Source organism: Vipera ursinii (genome assembly GCF_947247035.1).
Source record: "Vipera ursinii genome assembly, chromosome: 5".
Classification (NCBI taxonomy): domain Eukaryota; kingdom Metazoa; phylum Chordata; class Lepidosauria; order Squamata; family Viperidae; genus Vipera; species Vipera ursinii.
Genome location: NC_139518.1, coordinates 20,773,450 through 20,799,666, shown reverse-complemented (window position 1 = coordinate 20,799,666; position 26,217 = coordinate 20,773,450). Strand labels below are relative to the sequence as shown.

General features: G+C 40.0%; 1 protein-coding gene across 1 annotated transcript; it reads left to right on the top strand.

Moving 5' to 3' along the window:
• Window positions 1-91: 91 nt before the first annotated feature.
• On the top strand, window positions 92-6,015 carry OTOL1 (otolin 1; the record flags this gene model as incomplete). The annotated part of the gene is made up of 4 exons (XM_083363435.1): window positions 92-452; window positions 2,056-2,145; window positions 3,465-3,536; window positions 5,117-6,015. 4 exons carry the CDS (start codon window positions 92-94, stop codon window positions 6,013-6,015), a joined length of 1,422 nt encoding a protein of 473 aa, XP_083219561.1.
• Between the last annotated feature and the right edge of the window lie 20,202 nt (window positions 6,016-26,217).

Sequence of the window (26,217 nt, the reverse complement as noted above, 5' to 3'; positions counted from 1 at the left end):
GTTTATACAACTTAAGAAGTAAAAAAAATAGGATGTATAAATATTCAAGTTATGATATACTGTTGCATTAACTGTTCCTACAGCCGCAAAAATGTGGTGTCTGATCTGGTCCTGCACCTTCCTATTAACAACAATTGCTGACCTTACTATTGAGGGAAAAAGCACCCCATTTCCAAAGTTTACTAAAGTAAAAGCTATTGAGATGGAAACCACCAAGAACCCAGATGCTTCTGATGCAGCCCCCACAGAAGACAGCCTCCTCACTGAAATACCTGAAAAGAACGATGTCACAACAGAATTGTCTACGCCACACTATGCCTTCAGAACAGCCACCACGCTTTTCCCATTTGAAAACTTTACTCTGGACTCTTCGGATTTCTTTTTTAACTGCTGTGATTGTTGTGCTTTAACTCCAGGCGAGAAAGGGGAACCTGGAGAAACAGGATTGCCAGGTACATACAATCCAATCCCAGTCCCAATCCAATCCTTGCTACAGTCCTAGACCAGCATCAATAGCAACTGATTACTTGTGGAACTTCTCACTTTCAAATTTAATGACTTACTAATTTAGATACTCTAAATAGGACAGGAGAAACAGATTGTCAGCAGCTGCTAGACTTAATGAGTGTGCTGAAAGCACATTGCTTTAAATATCAGCTGATAGGAAGCAATGGTAGAGGTAGATGCTCAACTTCTGATTCATTTATGAATTTTCTTTTTGAATGCATCCTGACTGATTACAATATCAGTTAGAATGTTGGATTAGATGGGCCATTGGCCTGATATACAAATAAGCTGTATTCAGGCTAAGCAAAGGTGTTTCATATGCAACATACCAGCCTTACCTCTTGACTGCCTCTTAAAGGGACTGTGACATTTCCTCAGCTTGCACATAAATCATGCATGCTCAGGACAATACTAGTTTGAGTTAAGGAGGTGTTGTAGAAGAGGGACAAGATGCAGCCCCCTACTCTGTTACTGCTCCTTAATTCAAAGATATATTACTTGAGTTACCATAGAAGTCCAAGTAAAAAACTTGTTCTTTTGGGAAGCTACCAGAGGTACAGCCAGGGTGTCCATGCTGAATCAGAAGGTCCTAAACTAGTATATTAAAAAATCAGTCTTTGGATTGGAAAAGCAAAATTCTTCTGTTCTTAGATTCTTATCAAGGAAAATCTAAACCAACATGAATATGAAATTCTATAATGCATCTATTAGCAAGGTATGACAACTGTCTCCCCCACCATTTTTGGCAACAGGTGGAGGGTATGAATCTGTTTTAGAACTCTATGTAAGTTCTAGGATGGGTGTGGGGAAGAAGCAGCATAACAACAGACAAAGTGGGTAACTCTTCAAAAACAAAAAAATGACTTTGCTCCTCTTTAATTTGAGCAGTTTTATCTATTTTTCATGGAGAAAAGCTATCAGTGGCTTTCAAAGTTTGTTGTTGATTTTCAACAACAGTAACACAGAATACCGTAATTACTTTCAAAGGTAGCCTTCCTAGTCTATCGGTAGCAAATAGTACTAGTAGTACACGTAGTCCTTGACTTACAAGCTCCAAATTTCTATTGCTAAGCAAGGCAGTGGCTAAGTGGGTTTTGACCCATTCTATGATCTTTCTTGCCACAGTTGTTAAGTGAATAATTGTAATTGTTAAGTTAGTAACATGGCTGTTAAGTAAATCTGGCTTCCCCATTGACTTTGCTTGTCAGAAGTTCACAAAAAGATGATCACATGCCCCTCACACAATGCAACTGTCCTAAACATGAACAAGTTGCCAAATTTCTGAATTTTGATCATGTGACCATGGGGATGCTGCAATGGTCATAAGCGGAAAAAAAACTGGTGATGTCATTTTTTTCAGTGCTGTTGTAATTTCAAATGGTCACTAAATGAATGGCTGAGGACTACCTGTAGTAATAACAATATAAAAAAATAGAATCCAAAGACTTAGGACAGCAAAACTAAATAACTGTATTAAAGACATTGTCTTTAATTCTGTGATATATGAATCTTTTCAAATAATATACGTTCCATTTTTTTTAAAAAAAGGACTTAAAGGAGAGGTAGGAGAAAAAGGCCGTCCTGGTCTACCAGGAACTCCTGGATTACCAGGATCAAAAGGATTCAAAGGAAACAAAGGTAAGAACAATATTAAAATTCTTAAAAACAATCATCATCACCACCATGGACTGGATTACTGTAGCAATATTTTCCAAATGTAAGAAGTGAACTTTCATGTATTTGGTTGACCTATTGAAGGGGATTAAGAAAGCAGAGCTAAAACATGGGATGAGGCACCCTAATGAGAAGTGGTTCCCCAACAAATGAGGGTGAAAACCTTCCAAAGGATAAATAAAAATTATCTTTAATTTCTGACTTTGGTCACCTTCTCCCATGTATTTATTGATCAACTTATATGCTGCCCATCTTGCCAAAGGCAACGCTAGGTGGCTTACAGACACGGAAGAAATTATGGTATAAACCATGCAAAAATAAATAGAGGTCTTAAATTTAAAAATTCAATTAAAATAAATCTAAGCAAGATGGAGATGGAAGGAACAAACAAACACAAGGAAGAGGTGAGGTATTCTCTACTCCATCAGCCACCTGAAATGTGTCATATCTTCATTGGGTACCAGGCTAGTTGGTGTAGCCACATCTTCAAGGCCGTTTGGAAGCCCAAGTAGGATTTGATCACAGGGCAAAGGGGTGAGATAGAGGGCAGGAACCATGGCAGAAAAAGTTCTATTTTTGGATCCTACCAGCTGAAATTCCTTGGCTGATGGGTTCTGCAGCATGCCCCTAAGAGGCTATCCGGGTGGAACAGGCCAATCCCATTGAGGTGAGCCAGTTCCTCAACTAACCTGGACCCATGACATGAAAGACTTTAAAGGTGATAACAACACCTTGAATTGGACTCAGAAGCAAACTGGCAGCCATTATTTCTTGATTACCCTTTAAGAGTGGGAAGTTAAGAAGAGACTAGAAAGCCATTTGCCTGAAATAGTATAGGGTTTCCTGCGTGAGTAGGGGGTTGGACTAGATGACCTCCAAGGTCCCTTCCAACTACTACTACTACTACTACTACTACTACTACTACTACTACTACTTCTTCTTCTTCTTCTTCTTCTTCTTCTTCTTCTTATTATTATTATTATTATTATTATTATTATTATTATTGTTGATGTTGATAGTGATAGTGATATAAACTTATATTTCCAAAATGTCCTATCTCTGCAAAACAAAGAGCTGTAAACTTAGGTGAGGATGATGATGATAATGATGATGATGAAGATGAAGGGGAGGAGGCAGCAGCAGCATTGAGAAGGCCTATTCAGAGCAACTCAACTTTTGCTTCAGGCTCCACTTTGAGAAATTATTTTAAAAAAGTCAACCCTGAGATGGTGAATGTGCATTAACAGTTAACATATACTTTCTATTTTGGAACAATGTCATAGGAGATAAAGGAGAACATGGTGATCAAGGAGCAAATGGACTCTCAGGATATCCAGGCAGACCTGGAGAACCAGGTATGCTGCATAAAATTTGAGAAAAAACAAGGCATTAAAGTACCTGTGAGAATTCTCACTTGGAAAAAGTTAAGATGGTTGGAAACAATGGAAGCTCCAGTTCAATTCATCTGCAGGATATTAGGTTGGGGAAGGTTGGATTAGATATTTGTGCTGGGGAAGTAAACATTATATTTTAGTCAACAGTCTTCCTTGAAAATGGATTATCATAGCCATTTCCTCATGAAGTGACATAACATCTTCTAGTGTCCTTCAGAAATTTTTGAGGTAGCATATCCTGATTAGAGTTATTTCAGCATAGTGGTGGTTGGCTGAGAGCCACTGGAGGAGATCCTACTTTTATTATTTTCAATCTTAAATATCTTTGGAATATTTTAATGAAGTACCATTATTATGAGATTATTCATTATCACTCTTATTCTTATAAACACGATGGGTGGAAAGTGTTTTTCTCATAGGGTTGGGTATGTATTAAATATTTAAAAAAGGCCTTTTCTGTATTCTGATGCTTGTCTGACATCCATTTCAAAATTGCACAAAAATACAGTATGTCATATTTAAATGTAGTCATGTAGTCATGAGCTCCTTCTCATAGTGGATGACTACCTGGCTCCAACACACACCTGTTCCGACCAATAATTCCTTCACAGATATACTTGTATACTTGCATGTCTCATGCCCATATCTATATAATATTATTCTTCTATACCAAGGCTTTTCAACCTTTTTGCCCATTGTACCACTTTTAGGATATGGCAACATCTGAGTTGCCTAGCAAGGGGTCAAAAACTTGATGACCAAAAAAAAAAAAGGAAAAAAGTGATGAGGTACAGGTAGTCCTCGACTTACAACAGTTCACTTAGTGACTGTTTGAAGTTACAATGGCACTGAAAAAAGTGCCCCCCAAGCCACAGCCGAGCAAGACACCTACCTGCCTGCCCAGCGGTGCTCTTCCTCCTGTCCAAGGTTTTCATTGTTGTGAGCATTTCTGTTGAGGATTGGCAGCGGGGTTGGGGTGGGGGTGTTTGGTTTTTATTCCCCCCAACTGCTGGGTGGTTGCAGCAGGTTTTGGTCACTTCTCATGACCCTAGGACACTGTGACTGTCATAAATATGAATCAGTTGTCAAGCATCTGAATGTAAATCACAAGACCCTGGAGATGCTGCAACATTCCAGCTGATCGGTGCTTCTTCTGGGCTCAGAAGTGCCAGGATCAGTGCCAAGCTCCAGCTGGAGCCTGGCGCTGATCCTGGCACTTCCGCTGAGCCCTGACAGCCCTGCAGCTCCAGCCATCTCTCACTCAGGCTTGTGTGGTTCAGCCACCGGTTCAGCTCATTCCCCTCCCCCGATACCACTTTTCTAGGATGGTCATGTACCACCTGCCAGGTGCCAATGTACCACAGGTGGTACCTGAAAGTGAAGGACTCTAGAAAGCAAATAATTATGATGATGGGAATTGGCAAATGCCATTTCTGTAATAATAAGGGACCTGGCAATTTAGAGCTGATGCATGAACTGGAGCATGATGTTGCTTGATGTTTTTCCTTTTAACCTTTTACTTCTGTCTTTAATACTCCTAGGTGAAGTTGGATTTAAAGGAGATAAAGGAAACCATGGTCTTCCTGGAGTCAAAGGTCAAAAGGGCTCTAAGGGAGAAAATTGTGAGAACGGCACCAAAGGAGAAAAGGGAGACATGGGGGAACTGGGCTTACCAGGTGTTGATGGAGAAAATGGGGAAAAAGGAGAAAAGGGGGACATTGGTGAAAAGGGCTATTTGGGGGATCCAGGGGAAAAAGGAGAAAGAGGAGAGAAGGGTGACTTTGGGCCAAAAGGAGAAAAGGGTATTAAAGGAGACATAGGAGTGGAAGGTGGGCATGGGGAGGATGGACAAAAGGGAGAAAAGGGGGACCTTGGAATTAGGGGTGACAAAGGAGACCAAGGTCCAGTTGGGATGATGGGGCCTCCAGGGGTGAAAGGAAGCCTCGGTTTCAAAGGAATCAGAGGGGCTCCTGGTAAAAAAGGTTCAAGAGGTCCAAAAGGTCCAAAAGGTGAGACTCCAATGCTCCCCAGATCAGCATTTAGTGTTGGTCTATCCAAACCTTTCCCACCCCCAAACCTGCCTATTAAGTTTGACAAGATACTGTACAACGACCAGGAACATTATAATCCACTGACAGGGAAATTTAATTGCAGCATTGCTGGGGCTTATGTCTTCTCCTATCATATGACAATACGAGGACGTCCTGCCCGCATCAGTATAGTCTGTCAGAACAAGAAGGTGATCAGAAGTCGGGAGACGCTCTATGGCCAGGAGATAGATCAGGCTTCCTTCCTTACCATTCTGAAGTTAAATGCAGGGGACCGAGTATGGCTAGAAGTCACAAGGGATTGGAACGGGGTTTATGTTAGTGCTGAAGATGACAGCATATTTTCAGGCTTCCTCTTATATCCTGATGAAATATTTGACACTCTGCTATAAGAATAGCATGTAGATATGAACAAAGTGCCGAGAAAGGTCTCCTTTCTGTCTTGTTTATCATAAAGAACCATATTTCACTACCAAAAATAAAGAACCATATTTCACTATCCAACTCACAGTTTCAAGACATTAACTAATGGAAGTGATTTTAAAGCATGGGGCATTTAATCTGCAATAATTTGAATTGCTTTGTGGGAAACTGTTATAGAAATGTATCTGGGCAATGGACAGGGAAAGATCTCCAGAAAGATTTCATATTTTATTTCTATGGTCATTAGCTAATTAAAATTACACCATGGTATGCATATAGTTTTGAGAAAGATGATATTGTTTTAAAATAACAATATCATTTTCTCCAGGAGCACCTGCATTTGATAGCTAAAATGTTATTAAAATATTTATTTCTATCATTCACTTTGGTGAAATTAAGATTGTCTTTCAATACAAAATTAAATGGTAGCCTAATGGAACGAACATTTGCTGTAGAAATTGAATCAGTTTATTAAAAGAAAGCGTATATCTACTTTTCAAATTCTTTTTTCATTTAAATAAATTGTATCGTGTGGTTTAGTACATAATAAAGTAAAATAAGTTCTTGTGCTTTTTCTTGGGCAGCCAGAGATGTGATTTAAACCAACTGGAAAACAGTGATTTGGAATATAAATGTGTGGATAAGTCTATATAGATATGGGTGGCCTGAATTTTTCTTTATATAAAATAATAATAGTGTTGATAAACCTTTATGCACACTTGTTAATGTATAATTTTATTTTACTTCCTGATTCATATGGAAGATTCTTTTCCATGTCTAGAAATTTGAGTTGAATTAATAACCAACATTTTTTTGGTATTCTGATTTTTCCTAATTTTATAACTTCTTCTTAAACTTCAATGGTTTAGTAAATATTGCTGCTGTATGTAGCTATGTACTTTGGCTCAAAGATAAACTGAGTAAGATGATAGCTTACACATGATAGCTTACTTAATTATGATTGATTATCATACCAACAGCCTTCTCCAACCCTATGTCATTTATATTTCCTTGACAATAAATCCCACTGTTCCCAGAAAGCAGATGTCAGGCTCTTAACCTCTCCAATATACTGAAATTGTTCCTTTTCCAAGCAAAATTCTCATTAGGTTTTCTTAGTAATAGGCATTAAAATGAAAAAGGATGGAATTCAAAGAAACCCAGCAATTGAACAGTTTCCTGGATACAGCAATATATCACCAAAATACATTAGGATGGAGCTGTCCTCATTTTCTTTTTTATTTTCTTTGTGTAAACTAGTAGATAATTCTGATGAGTTTGTTCACTGATAAAGATGAACCTTGCAGGTGGCTGGGTATAAAACTGTCTCCTGAATCCTTATCAATGTGAGAAGTAAGATTACATCAACAATAAATGGACAAAGAAAGTCTGCTCCATTTAAACGCCTGATAAGAGCAAAATGTTCTTGGTGGTCAGCAGACCTGGATTTTTTAAGGGTGGAAGGATTGAACTGACTATTTCTTATACACGTAGTAGGGTTAGGCCACATTTGGAATATTGCATTCAGTTTTGGTTGCCATAACATAAAAAAGATGTTGAGACTCTGGAAAGAGTGTAGAGAAGAGCAACAAAGATGTTTAAGGGACCAGAACTTTTCTTATTTTATATACATGTTAAGTGCATTTTTGTACAATTGTAATATGTGCAAAAATGGAAAAAATTGAAATACCTACAATGGAAGAACAGATTGTGAAGGTGGCAGGGTTAGCAAAGTTGGCAAAATTGACTTGTTTTAGAGATGTTTTGCTGAAAATGTAAAAAAGTGAAATAGTAATTTCTAGTCTTGATGATGGGATTGAATAAGAGGCTGAAGGAATTATTGTAATGCTAAGGAGGGAGAAAGATAATTAGTTTATTTGCTCTAAAGAATGGCAGAAGTCACTTCTTTAATTATTATATTAACTGGATCATTTTTTTGCATTTTTTCCTCTTATTTTCTCTCTTCCTTTTCTTTATATATTTTGCTATGTCTTTTATGTATACAAAAACTGTGAAAACATTATTTCATACCTCCCCTTCACAAAATTCTCATTTGACATCTTGTTTCTCATTATTTAAGGCAGGGGTCCTTCAACATTGTGACATCTCCCACTGAAATGGATTTGTGTAACCCCATGAACAAAATTAATGATTTAATCAGGCTGTAGTTTTCATTTTAATAATTAAAAACAAGTTTTAAGTATAATTAAAATGGTATATAGATTAAAATCCAAGTATTAATTATATATAGGATAACCTATAATTATGACAAATTTAAAGAAAACTAATAATTATAATTCAATTGGTACTTCACAGGAATTCTCAAAGTTTGTGGTACCCCAACTGTGCACTTCAATACAGGTTTCAACAGCCAAGATGTGTGGAGGAAAACCTGGAACTGGTTTTGATAATAAGCCCACTTTGCCCGTAGTAGTCAGATCCATTTTAAAAAAATGTAATCTCCATCACTTATGGGTGATTTCAATTCCCATTCTGAGGATACTCACTTTGAGGATCTCCCCTCCTTCCCACTGAGAAATCCTTTCTACTGAAATGCAAACCATGAATAATTAATAAGTCTCTATTTTGGCAACTATACTGGCAGGTGGAAAAATAGAATTTTGTTTCAGGGAGTGTAAATGTATAAAAGAAGGACTGTTTATATTTTGGTTAGGAAAATGAAATAAACAAACAATACTCCTTTTTATGGAACCCTTTGAGTATTGGTATGACATCTTGGTAGGTCTATATAAACTTTCATGGCCTTATAATAGTTTATTAAGTTTCTGTTGTGATTCAGGGTCAGCCTGTGGGTTCGGCAGTTGGGTCGGATGATTCAGAGGAGGAGGAGGAGGAGGAGGAGGGGTTTGGAGAGCCTGCAGAGGACAGTTCTGAGGCTTCACAGAGCTCTCAGCCAGGCCCCTCCCATCTGGTTACTACGCAGACCCAGCTGTGTGAGCCTGACAGCGTGGATGAAGATGACCCAAAGCTGGCCCTGTTCAAGGATGCCCGACGCAGGAGGCAGTCAATCAGGAGTAAACAGAGGAAGGCAATGGGGCACCTCAGAAGGAGGCAGAGAGAAGCCACGCCTTGAACTGTTTAAAAGGGGAATGTGTGGGAGGGCTGGTTTGCTGAAGGCAACCTTTTGAATAGCTCCTGTTTTAGTGGTTCGTGTTTTGTTTTGCTCAGTTTGCTCTGTTTTGGATCTGTTTTGTGTAAATAAATTTGGCGGGCTTACTTCCAGCCTTTTGCCTTTGTAAAGGAGTTGTCCCTGCCTTTTCTGCAGGGCCAGTAGTAGACTGGAACAGAACAGTTTCAGAGTCTCCATAATTGTGCAAACTCTGAACCATCAATCTACAGCCATGAATCTAAGAAAATTCTAAGAACAATGTGAGATGGCCTTCTAAGGACTCCTTCTGGGCAATCAAGACACAGCAGCTAGGTTGGATAAGACACATTTCTGAGAGGTACATATGAAATGGTTGCATCAAGCAGTGATTTGGGAAGAGTTTTCTCTCTAGTTCATATTTACCATGATCCACCCCTGAAACCAACAAAGCTGTGCTACATTGCTGCACTATGCCTGAAAGTGTTGGCTGACTTCACATACCATCCTAAGTACTGTAAATGGAATCAAACAATATGGTTTACAGTAGCCCAAACTTGTTAAGCCTCTCATAGATAGTTTTATAAATGTATGTTCTGTCATAGCATTTACCAATTTCTCATCAAGTCTTCATCCTTGATCAACAAACTACACTTGAAAAACCCCTGATAGATTTAAACTTTGAATGGAAGTGACCCATCATAAAATAACTAGGATACCTGTAGCCATAGGCAAGCAATGTTTGGGACCAAAAGGCTCCATTCCCTGAACTGTCAGCTTTTTTTAAAAAAAGAAATATATAGATAAGAACCTGTAAATATATAAGAAAGAAACTGACTGTGCTGCAAAGCAACATTAATTAGATGCCATCTAGTTGGGTCTGTCTTTTGGTAATTGTATGGGCAGATATGCTCTAACTTTATCTATACCTGTGACATTCTGTATTTATTCCAAGGACATTCAAGGGATGTGCCTGATATGTCCATCCATCTTATCCATTGCTTCACTTTCTTTTACAGCTCTCAGGTTTGCCAAGCAGAACTGACTTTTTCCACCCATACTCCATCACCTTCCTCTATCTCATGTCCAAAGTTTATGAATTTCTGCTCGCTGATCATTGTCTTAACTGTCTTTAGTTTTTATTTTTTTCTCTCAAGGCCCATTTATTGGTTCTTCTTGCAGTCCATGGTACAACATTATCAGTAACAAGTACAGATCTGTAATTCAAATTTAAATCTTTCTCAATAGCCAGCATTCACAACCACATACATTTCCACTGGGGAAAGATTGCTTTTAGAATTCTGATCTTTGTTGTAAGTAAAAATGTCTTTATCCTTTATCATCTTATCTGATAAGATAAGATGCTTATTGCTTTCCTCTCCTAAATTTAACCTGTTCCTTATTTTTCCAGTGGATTATTGTTATCTCTTAATGAGCCCAATAAAATCAATCTACTATCTGAATGGTTTCATCATCAGTTGTTGATTCATAGAATGCCATCATCTAATTCCATTATAATTTATAGGAATCATACATGGCTCCATAACAGAGGCTTCCATAAAGTAAAGTCAAGATGTTGATTGTGACTGAAACTCTGTACAACAGATAAATCCTGGATTTATGGCTAAAATTGGGACCAGAATTTCTGTTGCTAAGTGAGGTGGTTGTTAAGTGACTCATGCCTGATTTTATAGTCTTTTTTGTCACAATTGTTAAATGAGTCACTGCAGTTGTTAAGTGAATCAGGTAGTTGTTAAGTTAATCCGGTTTTCATCATTGACTGTAGTTTCAGAAGCCTTCTAGGAAGATTGCAAATGGCCACCACATGATCCCGGGATGCTGCAACCATTGTAAATACATGCTTGTTGCCAAGCACTGTCATTTTGATCACATGATCAAGGGAATGCTGCAACAGTCATACGTGCAAACCCAGTTGTGTGCCACCTGTTTCAGTGCTGTTGTAAATTCAAACAGTCACTAAATGAATGATTTTGAGTCAAGGACTATTTGTATGTTACAGCTCTATACAGACCTATCCACAATAATTTTTATAAAATAAAAAACGATTACTGTGTGTTGATTGGCCACATTTCATTCTCCATTCCTTCTCTACATTCCCTGACAATCACGGTTGTTATTTGCTTGGCAATCTTTTAAGGCCACCAGAATTTTCTTTTATGGCACTTATGTCCAAATGAGTGAGCAAATGATATCACCAATTTTCCCCCCTCAAATCTTACGAGAGCATTGGAATCAGCAAAGATTTGATGATATTTCTGTTTTTTTTAAAAAAAAGTATCTAGTGATCAGTGGGGTCTGCAAGTGCTGTATTGTCAGTCCTGAATTATTGTTTCAGTTCAGTGCAAATGTGTGCTTGTTTCAAGAACGGAATTCCTTTATCACTGGTTCACCAAGGACAGTGAAAGTCTCATTACAGATGTATCTGTTCCTAGTCATTGAAGCCTCTGCTTTATATCTCTTATGCTTATACTTAGAGATATTAGATTGATGAAACTCAGGCTCTAACAGCACTCTGATTGTGAAATTCCATATAATTTCTTTACAGTTCCTTCTTTATAATCTTTTAAGTTTTTTTATTGTTCCATTTTACTTTTTATGTTTTTTAAAGTTTCTTTTTAATTGTTTATTATTCAGTTACCAATTTCACACGTTTTTATTTTTGTGTTTCTTATTTCCCCTGAATTTAATGCATCCAGTCAACAGAGAAATGACGGATAAATATCCTCCCTCAGACTAAAAATAGATGGTCAAAACAGGAGAAGAAAGTTAGACCCAACTTATTTGCTACATCAATTTTTCTGGATGTAGTCTAAACAAACCTGAGCCCCAAAAGTCTGGTTCTAACTCATTTATGTCTATTTGAATGAGTTTAAAGATATTTAGCTTTTTATTGAATTCCGTCCTTAGTATGTAGTCCTAGGTATCAACAGGCAAAGTCTTCAACAGTTTTAATATGTCTTAATTTATTCTTTAGCATACAGATTAAAGCTTTTTTTTATGATTCTAACCATGCTTAAATCTTCATCCCTATGCTTTATTGATCACAGGACAATTTACTTTTAACAAATCCAATTTGATTGAAAACCATTACATCAATTTCAAAGTAAGCAAACATAAATTACAGAGGAAACAATTTATTATTTAATTATAATTTATTTAAAATAAATGCAAGAACACTGTACTTAATTTATATCATTTAAACTTGCAGAGAAAAACAAAACAAAGGAATACATATTTCCTGGACATTATGGAGACTTAATATTCTAACTTCAGTGATGTGATTTAGAACTTTATTCTGGAAATCAGACAGAATAGAGCTGAAAGGGACCTTAGAGGTCCTCTTGTCCAGCCCCCTGCTCAAGCAGGAGACTATATCATTTTAGACAAGTGACTGTCCGGTCCCTTCTTAAAAACCTCCAGTGATGAAGCACCTACAACTTCTGAAGGCAAGCTGTTCCAGTGGTTAAAGGTCCTCACAGGAATTTTCTCCTTAGTACCAGGTTGCTTCTCTCCTTAATTAGTTTCCATCCATTATTTTTTGTCTTGCCTTACAGGTGCTTTGGTAATATGTTGACCCCCCTCTTCGGGAGAAGGGCGGTATAAAAATTAAATTATTATTATTATTATTATATTCTTTATGGCTGCCCCTCAAATATTGGAATACTGCTGTCATATCACCCCTGGTCCATGTTTTCTCTAGATTAGCCAAACTCAAATCCTGCAACCATTCTTCATATGTTTTAGTCTCCAGGCCTTTAATTATCTTAGTTGCTCTTCTTTGCACTTTTTCCAAAGTCTCAACATGTGTGGTCTTGGAATACTGCATCCAGTTTTGGTCACCACATTACAAAAAAGACGTTGGTGAAAATATATCATTTTAATGTGGGTGGAAATAACTGAATGAAATGCATATTTTTAGAAGAGTATGTTGATTTTGCCTTGAGACTATGGAAAAGTGTCTCTAAATCCATTTTTGCAAATCTTTCAACAAGGAAAAATGCAAATGCAATCATGGATAAATGCATCACTAAATAAAGATTTATTAGCAGTATTGATATTCCCCTGTTTAATTGATGAATGTAAATAAATTCTTATTTTATCACATGTGAAAATAACTGCATTTTGATACAATGCAGGAAAACAACAAATCACATTTTATTTAAAATACTTCAGAGTGTTTTGATAGAAATATCTTTAGAATATAGATTTCTCTTACTTCTGATTCTCGTAAAGAAGCATAGTTGTTTTTGTTCTATTGTGTTGAACTTAAACTGTGAGAAATAGCCTTTCCTTCAAAAAACAGCTCTTTTCTGAAGAACATTGATACAGAATATGACACCGCAAATGAATGCTGGTGGTCAAATTGTTTGGGATTGTATATGATAATTTCATGTGAGTGTATTATTGTATCATTCTAGTTGCTGGTATATGATCTACCCTAGTTTTGCAATGGAGGTGGTATAAAGTCACACAAATAAACACAAAATAAATAAATAGGAGTATGCAAGGAGGTAGAAATTGCTATTTTCAAAAAAAGAGAAAACTTCTAAGCACAAGATAAGGTTGTTTTTGTTTTTTTTTAAGTGCAATTTTTTTTCTATTATTGAACAAGATATGTCAATCCCCTGTGACATTGGAGCCTTAACTAGTGGCTTGGCAGATTACTATTTTCCCAGTGCTACTATTTGAATGGTTCATGGAAGGTTAAGGAGGATACCTCAATTTTTCTTTCTAAAGCAGGCATGTCAAACTCACGACGTCACGTGACGTCGCGCGACGTATCGGAACTTTTTCCCATTGCCGAAAATGGGATGGGCGCGGTTTGTCTGTGATGCTCTGGCCTGCGGGCTGGCAGTTTGACACCCCTGTTCTAAAGGATCCCTCTGGAATGCTGCATTATGATGCAATATCAATTCAAACAAAGGAACTGTAGACTGACAGTAGCTTGCTAAGGTATTGATTGCAATTCTATCAATCACAGCAGAATTCGGTTAAAAATATTTCTTTAAAGTCCACCATCATGCTCCCTTCTCCTTTTAGGGAAAGAAATATTTAACACCTTCCCCTGCACATCCTACTCAATGTTTTCTCCACTTCCACTGTCTATAAAATAGTTTAAAGATCAGAAACTGTTTTAGCTCACCCTCTTCTGAAACAGAAAGAAGAACGTGAACAAATGAGAAACAAATTTCTATCCTGAAGAAATTAGGGAAATAGAAAGGAGGGAAGAACCAAATTTGGAAATTTCCTGCTTTCTAAAAGAGGAAAACTATTGAATTAATATCTAGAATAACCAGCAAGGTAAATCTGATTCGATTATATTCACAGTGGATTTAGTAAGTATCTTAACAATGTTTGAAAAACCTCTCCATATTGTACGTCCAATCCAACACAACTAAGAAATGATCTACTGAAGTGTAAGAATGATTGGCACCTTCTAGTTTAATATAAACATGAAGATTGTTTTATGTTTGATGAGTTAGGAAAGGTTCAGGTAGTAGAGACCTTTAAAGAAGGTCTGACTGGCTGCACTCAGCATGTGGTCCTCAATGGAACTGCATCTACATGGAGGGAAGTATGTAATGGGGTGCCCCAGGGCTCTGGTCTGGGCCCAGTGCTCTTCAACATCTTCATCAACAAATTGGACGAAGGGATAAATGGAGAACTCATCAAATTTGCAGATTACACCAAGATGGCAGGAATAGGCAACACTCCAGAAGACAGGCTTAAGATACAGGAGGATCTGGACAGACTTGAACACTGGGCGCTATCTAACAAAATGAAATTCAATGGTGAAAAAAGTAAGGTTCTACATTTAGGCAAGAAAAACCAAACATATAGGTATAGTATAGGGGGTACCTTGCTCAATAGTAGTAACTGTGAGAGAGATCTCCGAGTCCTAGTGGACAATCACTTAAATATGAGCCAGCAGTGTGCTGCAGCTGCCAGAAAAGCCAACACAGTGCTTAGCTGCATTAACAGAGGAATAGAATCAAGATCACGTGAAGTATTAATACCACTTTACAATGCCTTGGTAAGGCCACACTTGGAATACTGCATCCAGTTTTGGTCACCACAATGTAAAAAAAGATGTTGAGACTCTAGAAAGAGTACAGAGAAGAGCAACAAAGATGATTAGGGGACTGGAGACTAAAACATATAAGGAATGGCTGCTGGAATTGCATATGTCTAGTTTAATGAAGAGAAGGACAAGGGGGGGGGGACATGATAGCAGTGTTCCAATATCTTAGGGGCTGCCACAAAGAAGAGGGACTCAAGCTATTCTCCAAAGTGCCCAAAGGCAGGATAAGAAGCAATGGATGGAAACTAATCAAGGAGAGAAGCAACCTTAAGGAGAAACTTCCTGACAGTTAGGATAATTAACCAGTGGAACAACCTGCCTCCAGAAGCTGTGAGTGCTCCAACACTGGAAGTTTTTAAGAAGAGACTGGCCAGCCATTTGTCTGAAATGGTATAGGGTTTCCTGCCTTAGCAGGGGGTTGCACTAGATGATCTCCAAGGTCCCTTCCTGTTGCGCTGAGCGACTGATCAGGGTTCTGGCCTCAACTCTTAGAGCCCCGTAACAGGGGTGAGAATTTAGAGGGACCCTCGCAAGGGTGAACACCTTGAATATGGAAGGATTTTGCCCTTTGCCACCGACCCAGTGTGCCGGACGTTCCAACGGTCACACTTGGGAACTGCGATAGCTCAGGGACAGAGTCCTAGGACAAACTGAGGCACCAACACAAGTTTGTTCAAGGTGAGAGAGCACAGAGTGCCCGGGGTGGATGTTTTTTGCCCCCGAACAGCTTTGCACACCCTCTTTTTATTAGGCAGTTTCATTTGGGAGGGGGAAGCACACTCATGAGGGAGCAACATATGGAAGGTCAAAGGAAAACATAACTCATTGTATACAACTGCTAATGAAGAGAGCAAAAGTCATCACAGGAAACAATAAAAACATAGTTTATGCTAACAGAGAACTGCTAATGAAGAGGGCAAAGGTCATTACAGGAAACAATAATGCATAGCTTATCTATACAAATGTTGACAAGGATTATCATAGGAAGACATAACTTGAGGCAGGGATAATTGCAGGAGACAGGAACCATATACAAATGCTAACAGGGAAGACAAAGGTTATCACAGGAAGACATGACTTAAAAGACATAACTTGAAGCAAAGATAATTACAGAAGACAGGAAGCCATATCTTGAGGCATGGGCAATTACATGAAACAAGTCTTGTTATATACAAGTGTAAAGAGATTTATCACTAGAACTCAGGAATGCAGAACTTTGTAACTTTCCATATAGGAATCAAAAAGGTCTTTTGGAGTCTGGGATAACTACAACTCCTCCTTTTCTGTTTTTTAAAGCCAATTACTGAGAAGGCCCCTCAATGTCCAGAACTTTCTCTTCTAGGATACTTGTGTGGGAAAAAGAGAAATCCTCCGATACCTCCTGTGCCGGCGCCAGTGTTCCTTTCAAAGAGTGTTGGTGTGAGGGTGCATCAGTCTCTGGGTCAGAAGTGAATTCTAAAAGAGGATGTTTGTATTCACTGTCAACAGTGTGTTTCATCAACAGAATGTCATCGCTAATGCTGCTCAGCCTTCGTTGTAGAAAATCTAAAAGTTTACCCATAACACATGGGCCAATTGCACATGCAAGTAATAGTAAAATTAAAGGAGCAGCTATAGCTGCAACACCTTCCAACTTTATTATTATTATTAAGAAGAGATTTTCCTTTGCTGGAGAGAAATAGGCAATTCTTTCTCCTGGTTTTTGAACTGGCTTCTGAGAGCTACAAAGGCCATGGCCATTACTGAGCAGGGGTGGTAGAATGTAGCCCAGGTATTTAGTTTTTTGGAAGGGCCAGGTTGGGGATTGCACCAAAGGGCAAAAGTTATCAATTTTGCACCATTTTTGTTCTTTGACATCACAAATGGAATATTTTTTTGAAAAGGCACCCATTGTGCCTCTTCAGAACTTCAATACTTGAAAAAGGAGGCCACCAAAGTTTGATTGCATTAAGTTACTTTGGAATCCTGTTATTGTTTTGAGGATTGAAAATAGGCCCTTGATAAAGAGGAGTTTTAAAAAAGCATAATACAGAATTAATCCAAATTATGATGAGGTTTAGGTTTAGGTGTGTGTCATGTATGTGTTTCACTTTGAGAGCGGGTAACTAAAGTTCAGTTTTGATGTGTGCCATTGTGCCCACAGTAAAAAAAAAATGATCATAAAGGATATCTTATGTTAGGTTTATCATCCAACATGTATTTTCAAATCTGGAATGCATGACGATTATGGTTTGGTAAGGTTAGTTGATTTAAAATAATGCTATGTCTTGTCTGAAGTCAACCTTCTTTCCTATTTGCAGGATCATTTTTGTTCCCCTCTTATTTACTTGCAACTGATTTATTTGCAACTAGAGAAAAATGGAGAATCTTTCCTTATCTGACTACAATTGAGATGGAATAGATTGAGACTATTTTTCCATTTTTAGGGAAAAGATACAAAATTAATTTAAATGAGCACCATACTTTTGCCTTGATTGCTCCTCCTTCTGGCAAACGCTTCTGTCAAAGTAATAATAGACCATTGTTCACACATATGGCTGGTTATTTAAGGGGAGGGGAGGGGAGTCACAAAAACATTCATCACTAGATTTTCTGAGCAAGATATGTGTCTTCGAGGACATCCACTTTACTTCTTGAGGAAGTTAGCTTTTCACTCATCTGTTTTTGCATTTATAGTAAACCTGTAGTAGAAATGAAACAGAAAATGAACTGGTCAAGTACAGATTCCAAAATGGAAGTCATTGGACATCACTATTGCAAGATGTTTTGTTTAATGCCATATGATAAAGCAACAGTTTGAGGGAAGAAAATGTTTCTTCTTCCTCTTCCTCTTTCTTTTTTCTGGCTTCCCCTGCTTCAGAAAGAACAAATCATGGAAAATTAGCAGTTTTAGACTGAAACCATGGGGGGTTTCAGTGAGTGAGGCTTTAGCATAATGGAAAATTGTGTTGCAGGAAACCACAACACAGCAGCAGCATCTTTTCTACCTTCATCAATAAACTAAGTTCAAAACTCCATCATAAGAAACCTGAAATAAAATGTACAGCATATGACTGAAAGTCATATGCTGTACATTCTGGGACTGGATCCATGTTGTCTCTACTCTTGAAATTCAGATGGAGTGTTGAAGGTATGAAGATACTTCTTATCACTTGATACCTCAAACTCTGCTGCTGAAATTTGATGGCATGTAAGCAGAGACCTTTATTTGTAGCTCCTCCAGAGTACTTTCTGAGACTGCTGACAGAATGATGCAATGGGATTCTTTCTCTGAAAAATTAGAAGTAAAATATACAATTGAACACCATTGCCATAATTGGGAACCACTTTCATTAGCTGTTAAAAATAGACCGTCCTTTAGACAATTACTTGCCTATAAGAGTTCCTTGAAGCAGTTTTTCTTACCTAACAACTACTGTATTTCTTGCATGCTACTATGCTGAGTTCCTTTAAGCTGTATTTAAGGAAAGTTGCCAAAAGGAAACCTGTAGTAGCGTTCTCTATTATGAGGACTGAACTCAAAGTCATGACAATAGAATTAGAAGGAATTGAAATGTTTAGAATACAAACTACCCATTAATGAGTTTAGTAAAGTAGTTTTGCTACTACTTTCTCTGAAGTAAGGCCCAATGGGGTCTACTATACATTAGGTCTGTTCTTGTAGGAATGGTGGAATGGTGGAATCTTCCTCTTCATCTCTCTATTATTGCTGAATTAATAATGCTCAATAAAAATGGACTTGAGTCCAGATTAAAGTTTGACCATCCATACTTTCCAAAAGTGATCATTCTTTGGCACCTGACAGATTCCCTGCCCTACCTAGTATTTAAAGAATAAAGATTGTCTGTCTGTCTGTCTATCTATCTATTATCATCTCTATTGAAAACAAAGGGAATGATGGCATGCTGTTTGCAGCAGCTGACACCTGATTTCCCCCCCAAAAGTGTATATTTTTAGAGGAATGCAAGCAGGAATTAAGTAGGACGTTTTAGTTGCATTTCATTTTTCTTATGCAATATGAAATGATAAAAAATTGCCAGCAGAGGGCAATGTTGGTCTACATCATACTTAAAGGTAACAAAATAAAATGAAAAAAATTAGATGCTTAGAAGTCTCTGAAGATAACTGAAAAATGGGGATTCCATTCCTAACACTGAAATGTCCTTTGCCTTGCCTTGAAGTTTATTATATATATAAAACACAGGGAGTTAAGAGCAAAATCTAGAGACAGAAAGACTAGAGATCCTTCAGTATAACTCATATTCTTCAGTTACAGAAGTGTTGTAAAGTGGGTTTTTTTTGTGGCCCTTCTTCCTGGCCTTTATAGGATGGAGAAGGAAAGAAATGGACTTTATTCAGGTACCATATTCTTACCTGACAGACAATCAATACTGAAAGTATTACAAGGGCTGATCCTACCATTTAGCAATCATTAAAATAAACCAAGCACTTTGAAACAGATTTTGGATGTCATATAATGGAAAATGGGCAATGTTCTAATGCCAGTAAGGGGCATAACAATAGCAAAACTATCTTTTTGTTTTTACATGCCAAAATAATTTGGCTAGATGAAAAGAAGGTTGAGATGAGATAATATGTGAAGAGAAGAAGAGGGGGAGGAGGGGAAAAAAGGGGACACAAATGGTAAGAAAAGAGAAAGCCAGAAGGAAGTATGAAAAAATAATGAGACAAATCAGAGGGAAGTGGTTTGAGAAGAAGAGAAATGAAAGTCAGAAGAAATGAACTAGAAAAGAAAGAAGAGGAAGGAAACTAGAGAATGAGGAGTCAAAGAAGGAAATGCCACAAGCAACGAGAGCTGTTGTAGAAACAGTAAACAGGATAAAATCCAATAAGCATCTCAGCTGAAAGAGTGGGATGCTGAAAGAGGTGGGAAACAACTTGACTGAAGTATGTGAATATTGCAGGGATGTGTGTGTGAAGTGTTATTCAAGGGACCCCTTGAATGGGATGGATATGGGGTAGATATTTAGCACAATTGTCTGGTGTTCATTCAAACTCATTTGTAAAATGGTGAAGATTGATATAAGGGTCTGTTATTTCAATTTCTGTAAGTTAAATAGAGAAAAAATAGTAATAAATCAGTTTCTGTTCACGACCACAAGGTGCTTTTCTTTTAGTAAATTAAGCTTCTCAGGCAGTGATGCAAGGTTCTGCCTGCCATTTAGCAAGGGCCAAAAATTGGATGGTGCCACTTTTATCTGAGGAGGACTCAATGGGGTTCCTTAAGACAGACCAGCTCCCAAACCCAGGAGACCCCCCCAAATCGGTTTGTACAGAACTTGTTATATGTTACTGTGATAGAATGTGCACCTGTTATATGTGAGGGAGAGTTTTGGCAATATGGAGTTTCTCAATAGAGAGAGAGGCCCAAGGTGGATATGGGAGGGGAAAGAGGTTCAGGGTAACCACACCCAGAATCCCTTAAGTGGAATAGAAGGTTACAGCTTTATTTTGGCTAGATTCTGTCCACTAGGTTTAAGAAAATAAAGAATTGGATTCAATTAAATTTTGCTACAACATCTTTGGGCTAAGACTTACTGTTACAATTAGGATTCATTACCTGGAGTTTATAAGTTTGTGTGTTGCGCAAACCAGCAAGATAGTTCCTATCCAACTCAGCAGGAGAAGAATCAGTAAAGGTTACAATAAAGCTACGCCAGCCAATCTGGAGAATGACACAGACTGGCAGAGGTCAATCAACATTCCAATACAAAAAAAGGGGAAGACTTAATGGAGCGTGCAAACCATTATAACCTATGTTATATGCTAGCAAAATAATACTTAGGATCATCCAATATAGTTTTACATTGATAAAAAGGTGCCAGATCGTCAAGCTGGCTTTAAAAAGAATGATAAATGTGGGACATTATTGCTGACAACTGAAAAAGTCAAAGAATACCAAAAAGAAGTCAGTATGTACTTTATTAATTATAGAAAGGCCTTTGATTGCATCAGTCTTTTCAAGCTGTGCAAAGTGCTTGGAAAAATAAGAATCTCAGAACATTCAATTGTCTTCACATGATAGTTATTACAGTTCAAGAAGCTACACTGTGAATACCATAGGTGAAACACTGGCTCCAGGTTGGTAAAGAAATGAGACTAGGCTGTATTTATTCAACCTTTATGCTGAATATTTATTAAAGGAAGTTGATGTGGAAGAAGTTGAGCATGGTTTTAATACCGGAGGAAAAAATATCAATAACTGTAGTACACGGTGCACGATGACCAATGATTCCTTTCAAATCTCTGAATAATTTAAGACTTTTTTGCCTGTGCCTAAAAGATAGGATGCAATAGGACCAGTCACTTTCTTTCAGCTCAACTTAACTTGCAAGATTGTTTTTATAAAGAGAAAATCAGGAGAGATCTCATGTACTACCTCTAATTCTTCAGAGAAAAGATAGGATATAACTATTACAAAAATAGCCAAACAAATAAAAACAGTGTGTCAAATATGAAAAAGTTCTTGTTTTTTTTTTTTAAATTAGGCAGTGGTGATATTCAAACTAGCATCTGAGTGGAAGATCTTAATATCCGGTCAAACTGAGATGTTCCTTGGTACAATGGCATCTACAGGGAGAATATAGAATTACTCTAGATGGGTTCATAACCATATTAATGAAGTCCTGGTCCTTTTCTACATGTAATAATGGGTGGGGCTTCAATTGCCTGCTTTCATATCAACCCATGTTACAGGTTAAAACTAGCACACTGGAAACTTTAAAAAGCCAAGATCACAATTAGGCTGTAGATGCATCACTTTTGTCCTCCTTTGGAAGACACAGAACATAGAATCATAGAGTTGGAAGGTGCCTCAGAGGTCCTAGACCTAGTCCAACCCCCTGCTCAGGGCAGAAGACTTTGTTGATTTTCAAATTGCCACCAGCTTCTTTATTCTTTGAATAAACCAACAGAGCTGATTTCCTGAAATGTGTTGAAATGAGAAGATTTTAAATAGAAATTACCTTGCCACATATTATCAGACATTACCATATACCTGGTCAAATGGTTGTCCTGGTTATTTTTGAAAACCTCCAGTGATAGAGCACCCACAACTCCAGGAGGCAAGCTACACCATTGATGAATTGTTCTCACTGTCAGAAATTTTTCACTTCCTTCTAGATTAGATCTCTCTTCAACAAGCTTCCACCCATTTCTTCTTGTTCTGCCCTTTGGTGCTTTGGAGAATAAGTCAATTCCTTCTTCTTACTGATAAAGGTAAAGGTAAAGTTTTCCCCGCACATGCGTGCTAGTCGTTTCCGACTCTAGGGGCCAGTGCTCATCTCCGTTTCAAAGCCAAAGAGCCAGCATTTGTCCGAGGACGTCTCTGTGGTCATGTGGCTGGCATGACTAGACGCCAAAGGCTCACGGAATGCTTTTACCTTCCACCGTAGTGGTCCCTATTTTTCTACATGCATTTTTACGTGCTTTCAAACTGCTAGGTTGGCAGAAGCTGGGTCGAGTAACAGGTGCTCACTCTGCTACACGGCACTCGGGATTCGACCCTGTAGTGTCTTGAGGAACGACAGCGAGACAGCAGGCAGGTTCAAAAGCAACAGCGTTTATTTTGGGCAGAGGTCCCGGGCGAAACAATGCCGGGGATCTCTCATATTTATAGTAAACTGGGATAGCAACAATAATACCCAAAACCAATAAACAGGCAAGAATCTCCCGCCAGAATAGGACACCCAATAAGCAGGAGGCCGGCTGCGGCTGAGGCGGCTTGTTGCCGGGGCCAGCTGGCAGTTTTGACAGCTCCGGCCGAGCTGCGCATGCGCGGCTCTGTGGACTTTGACAGCTGTCAGTGTACTGCGCGTGCGCGGCACTTTGACAGCTGTCAGAGCCGGCCGGTTTGACAGCTGTCATTGCACTGCGCATGCGCGGCAGTTTGACAGCTGTCAGAATCGGCCGCTCGCCGCGTGTGTGGGGGGAATGCCGCGGCAGCCATTTGACGGCCGTCAAACGGCTGCCGGGGATTCCTTATGAGTGTGAGGGGTTGTTTGTGACTGAATATATAACACCCCTTCCCCCCTTGCCCCTGGAAGTTTAGGTGGGGTCAGTTCCTCTAGTCCTGCTGCCGGCCCATTCATAGTCCGCCAAGTACAAGGGAGCCTTCCGTGTTCTGGTGGAGCGACGGAGGTTTGGGCTGGGCTGACTTGTGCAGGGCTGGTCTTCCCTTTCCCCGGTGGGGGGAATTTCGGGGTCAATAGGATGGGGGTCGTCGGCGGCATCAGGAACGAGCGGCTGGGTGGCATTGATGGCGCTGGTGGAAAAAGTAAAGTGCCCGGTTGGGCTCGGGAACTGTGGTTCTGTGGTGTGCGGTTCCTCAGTTGGTCAGCGTGTCTCCGGATGAGCCTTCCGTCTCCTAGGTCGACGAGGTAGGAGACTGGGCCAGTTTGGTGGGAGATCACGCCTTGCAGCCACTTGTCGCCGACCCCGAAGTTCTTTGCCCAGATGGGCTGGCCGGGAGGGAAGACCTTTGTGGACGGTGCAATGGTTTGTTCGGCGGCTGCCCTGTCGGGATGTAATCAGTCCAATTTTGTGACTAGGCGGCACCCCCAACGGAGTTCTGCCGGAGACTTGCCGGTGGTGGTGCATGGTGTGGAGTGCTGGGCCAGGAGGTATTTTGCCAGTCTGCAGTGCCAGTTGCCGGAGATGATTTTTCTTAAGGCATCTTTGGTCGCCTTTACCATGGCCTCTGCGATACCGTTCGAGGAGGGGTGAAAAGGCGCAGAGGTGGTGTGCCTAATCAAGTTGGCTTTGATGAAAACCTGGAAGTCAGTGGAAGTGAATTGGGGGCCGTTGTCAGATACGATGACATCAGGCAAGCCGTGGGTGGCAAATACCCTCCTCAAACCCCTAATTGTGTCTGCTGAGGTTGTGCTGGTGACCGGGATGACCTCGAGCCACTTTGAAAAACTGTCTACAATTATTAGGAAATTTTGTCCCTGGAAGGGGCCGGCGTAATCGACATGTATTCAGGACCAGGGGTTTTTTGTCACCTCCCACTTATGGACAGGGGTGTGAGGGAGCGGTGGCCTGGTCTGTTGGCACATGTCGCAGGTTGCGACAAAGTGTTCGATGTCTGCATCGAGCCCTGGCCACCACAAGTAGCTGCGGGCGAGGGATTTCATCTTGACCACCCCTGGGTGGCCTTCGTGAAGGGAGGCTAGGACTTGTTGCCTGTGTGGGGCGGGTACGATGACCCTGCTGCCCCAAAGGATGCAGCCGAGGTGGGCTGACAGTTCCAGGCGCCTCTGGAAAAAAGGCTGAAATTCTGGCCCCGGGGATGTGGATTGCCATCCGCTTTTGACCCATGTCAGAACCCTGCCTAGGATTTTGTCCTTAGAAGTTGCTGCAGCTATCTCTTTGGCTGAAATAGGATGGTCAGGCAATTCTTGGATGGCCATGATTCGGCCGGCGGGTGCAGGGTCTGGGTCGAGGGTGGGCAGGGGCAGCCTGCTGAGGCCATCTGCGTGGCCCATTTCCTTGCCTGGCTTATGCTCAATTTTGAAGGAGTATGCTGCTAGGAATGTTGTCCAGCGGAGCATTCTAGGGGATAGAATTTGTGGGGTCAATTTGTCCCAGGTGAAGAGCCCTAGCAGGGGTTTGTGGTCCGTGAAGATTGTAAAGTGGCGGCCGTATAAGTAATCGTGAAATTTCTTCACGCTCGCCACCAGTGCTAGGGCTTCCTTGTCAATTTGCGCGTAATTGCGCGCGGCTTTGGACAAGGTCCTGGAATAATATGTGATGGGCGACTGAGTCCCATCGCTGTGGAGATGGCTGAGGACAGCGCCTATGCCGTAGGGGGAAGCATCGCAGGCGACACAGAGAGGCATTTTGTCTTTGTAGTGTGTGACGGTGGACTTGCTAGAAAGAAGTTGTTTTAATTTATTGAAACTATCTTCGTGGGCTTGAGTCCAGAGCCACTGGGCTCCTTTGTCTAAGAGCCTGTGGAGCGGCTCTGCTATGGAGGCTTTGTGGGGGAGGAAAGCATGATAGAAATTTATTAATCCTAAAAAGGCTTGTAATTCAGCCTTATTTTTGGGGGGTGGTGCTGCCCTGATTGCTTTGACCTTGGAATCCGTGGGGTGGATTCCATTAGCATCAATTTTGCACTCCAGGAATTCCGTAGAAGGGACTCCAATGGAGCACTTTTCTTTTTTTAGTTTGAGGCCGGCGGTGCGAAATCTTTGAAGCACCTCTCGCAGCCTGTCAGCTAGTATGTCTTCCGATTCCCCTGCGATGAGCACGTCATCGAAATAGGGGCAAACCCCAGGGATTCCTTAAGAGTCCGCTCCATGGTTTCCTGGAATATTCCAGGTGCTACAGCTATTCTGAACTGCAGGCGGTTCACTTTGAACGCTCCGCGGTGGGTGACTATAGTTTGGGCAATGGCGGTTTGATCTGAGACTGGCAGCTGCAAGAATGCATGCTCCAGGTCCAGTTTGGCAAATATGGTTCCTGCCTGAATGGAGGAAAGCACGTCCCTGACAGCTGGGACTGGGTATGCGTGGGGGTTTAAAGCCCGATTCAGGGTGGCTTTATAGTCCGCGCAGAGGCGGACCTCCCCATTTGGCTTGACGGGGGTGACTATGGGGGTTTCCCAAGTGCCTCCGTCTGTTGGTTCGATGACCCCTAGCCCGATTAGTCTGTCTAATTCTGCGTCAATTTTTGGTTTGAGGGCGAAGGGGACTTTCCTAGCCTTAATCTTAATGGGCAGGACTTCTGGATTTAATTTTAAATCAATGGGGGGGCCATTGAATTTCCCCAGCGACCCGTCAAACACGTCTGCGAATTGTTGGCAGACGGTCTGTAAATGGCGAGGTTGGAAGTGGTTTATGCCGGAAATTTTTATCCCTAGGGGCTCGAACCAGTCGAGGCCAATGAGACTGGCTCGTTTCCCTGTTGCAATTTGGGCTGTTAATTCCCCCTGGAAAT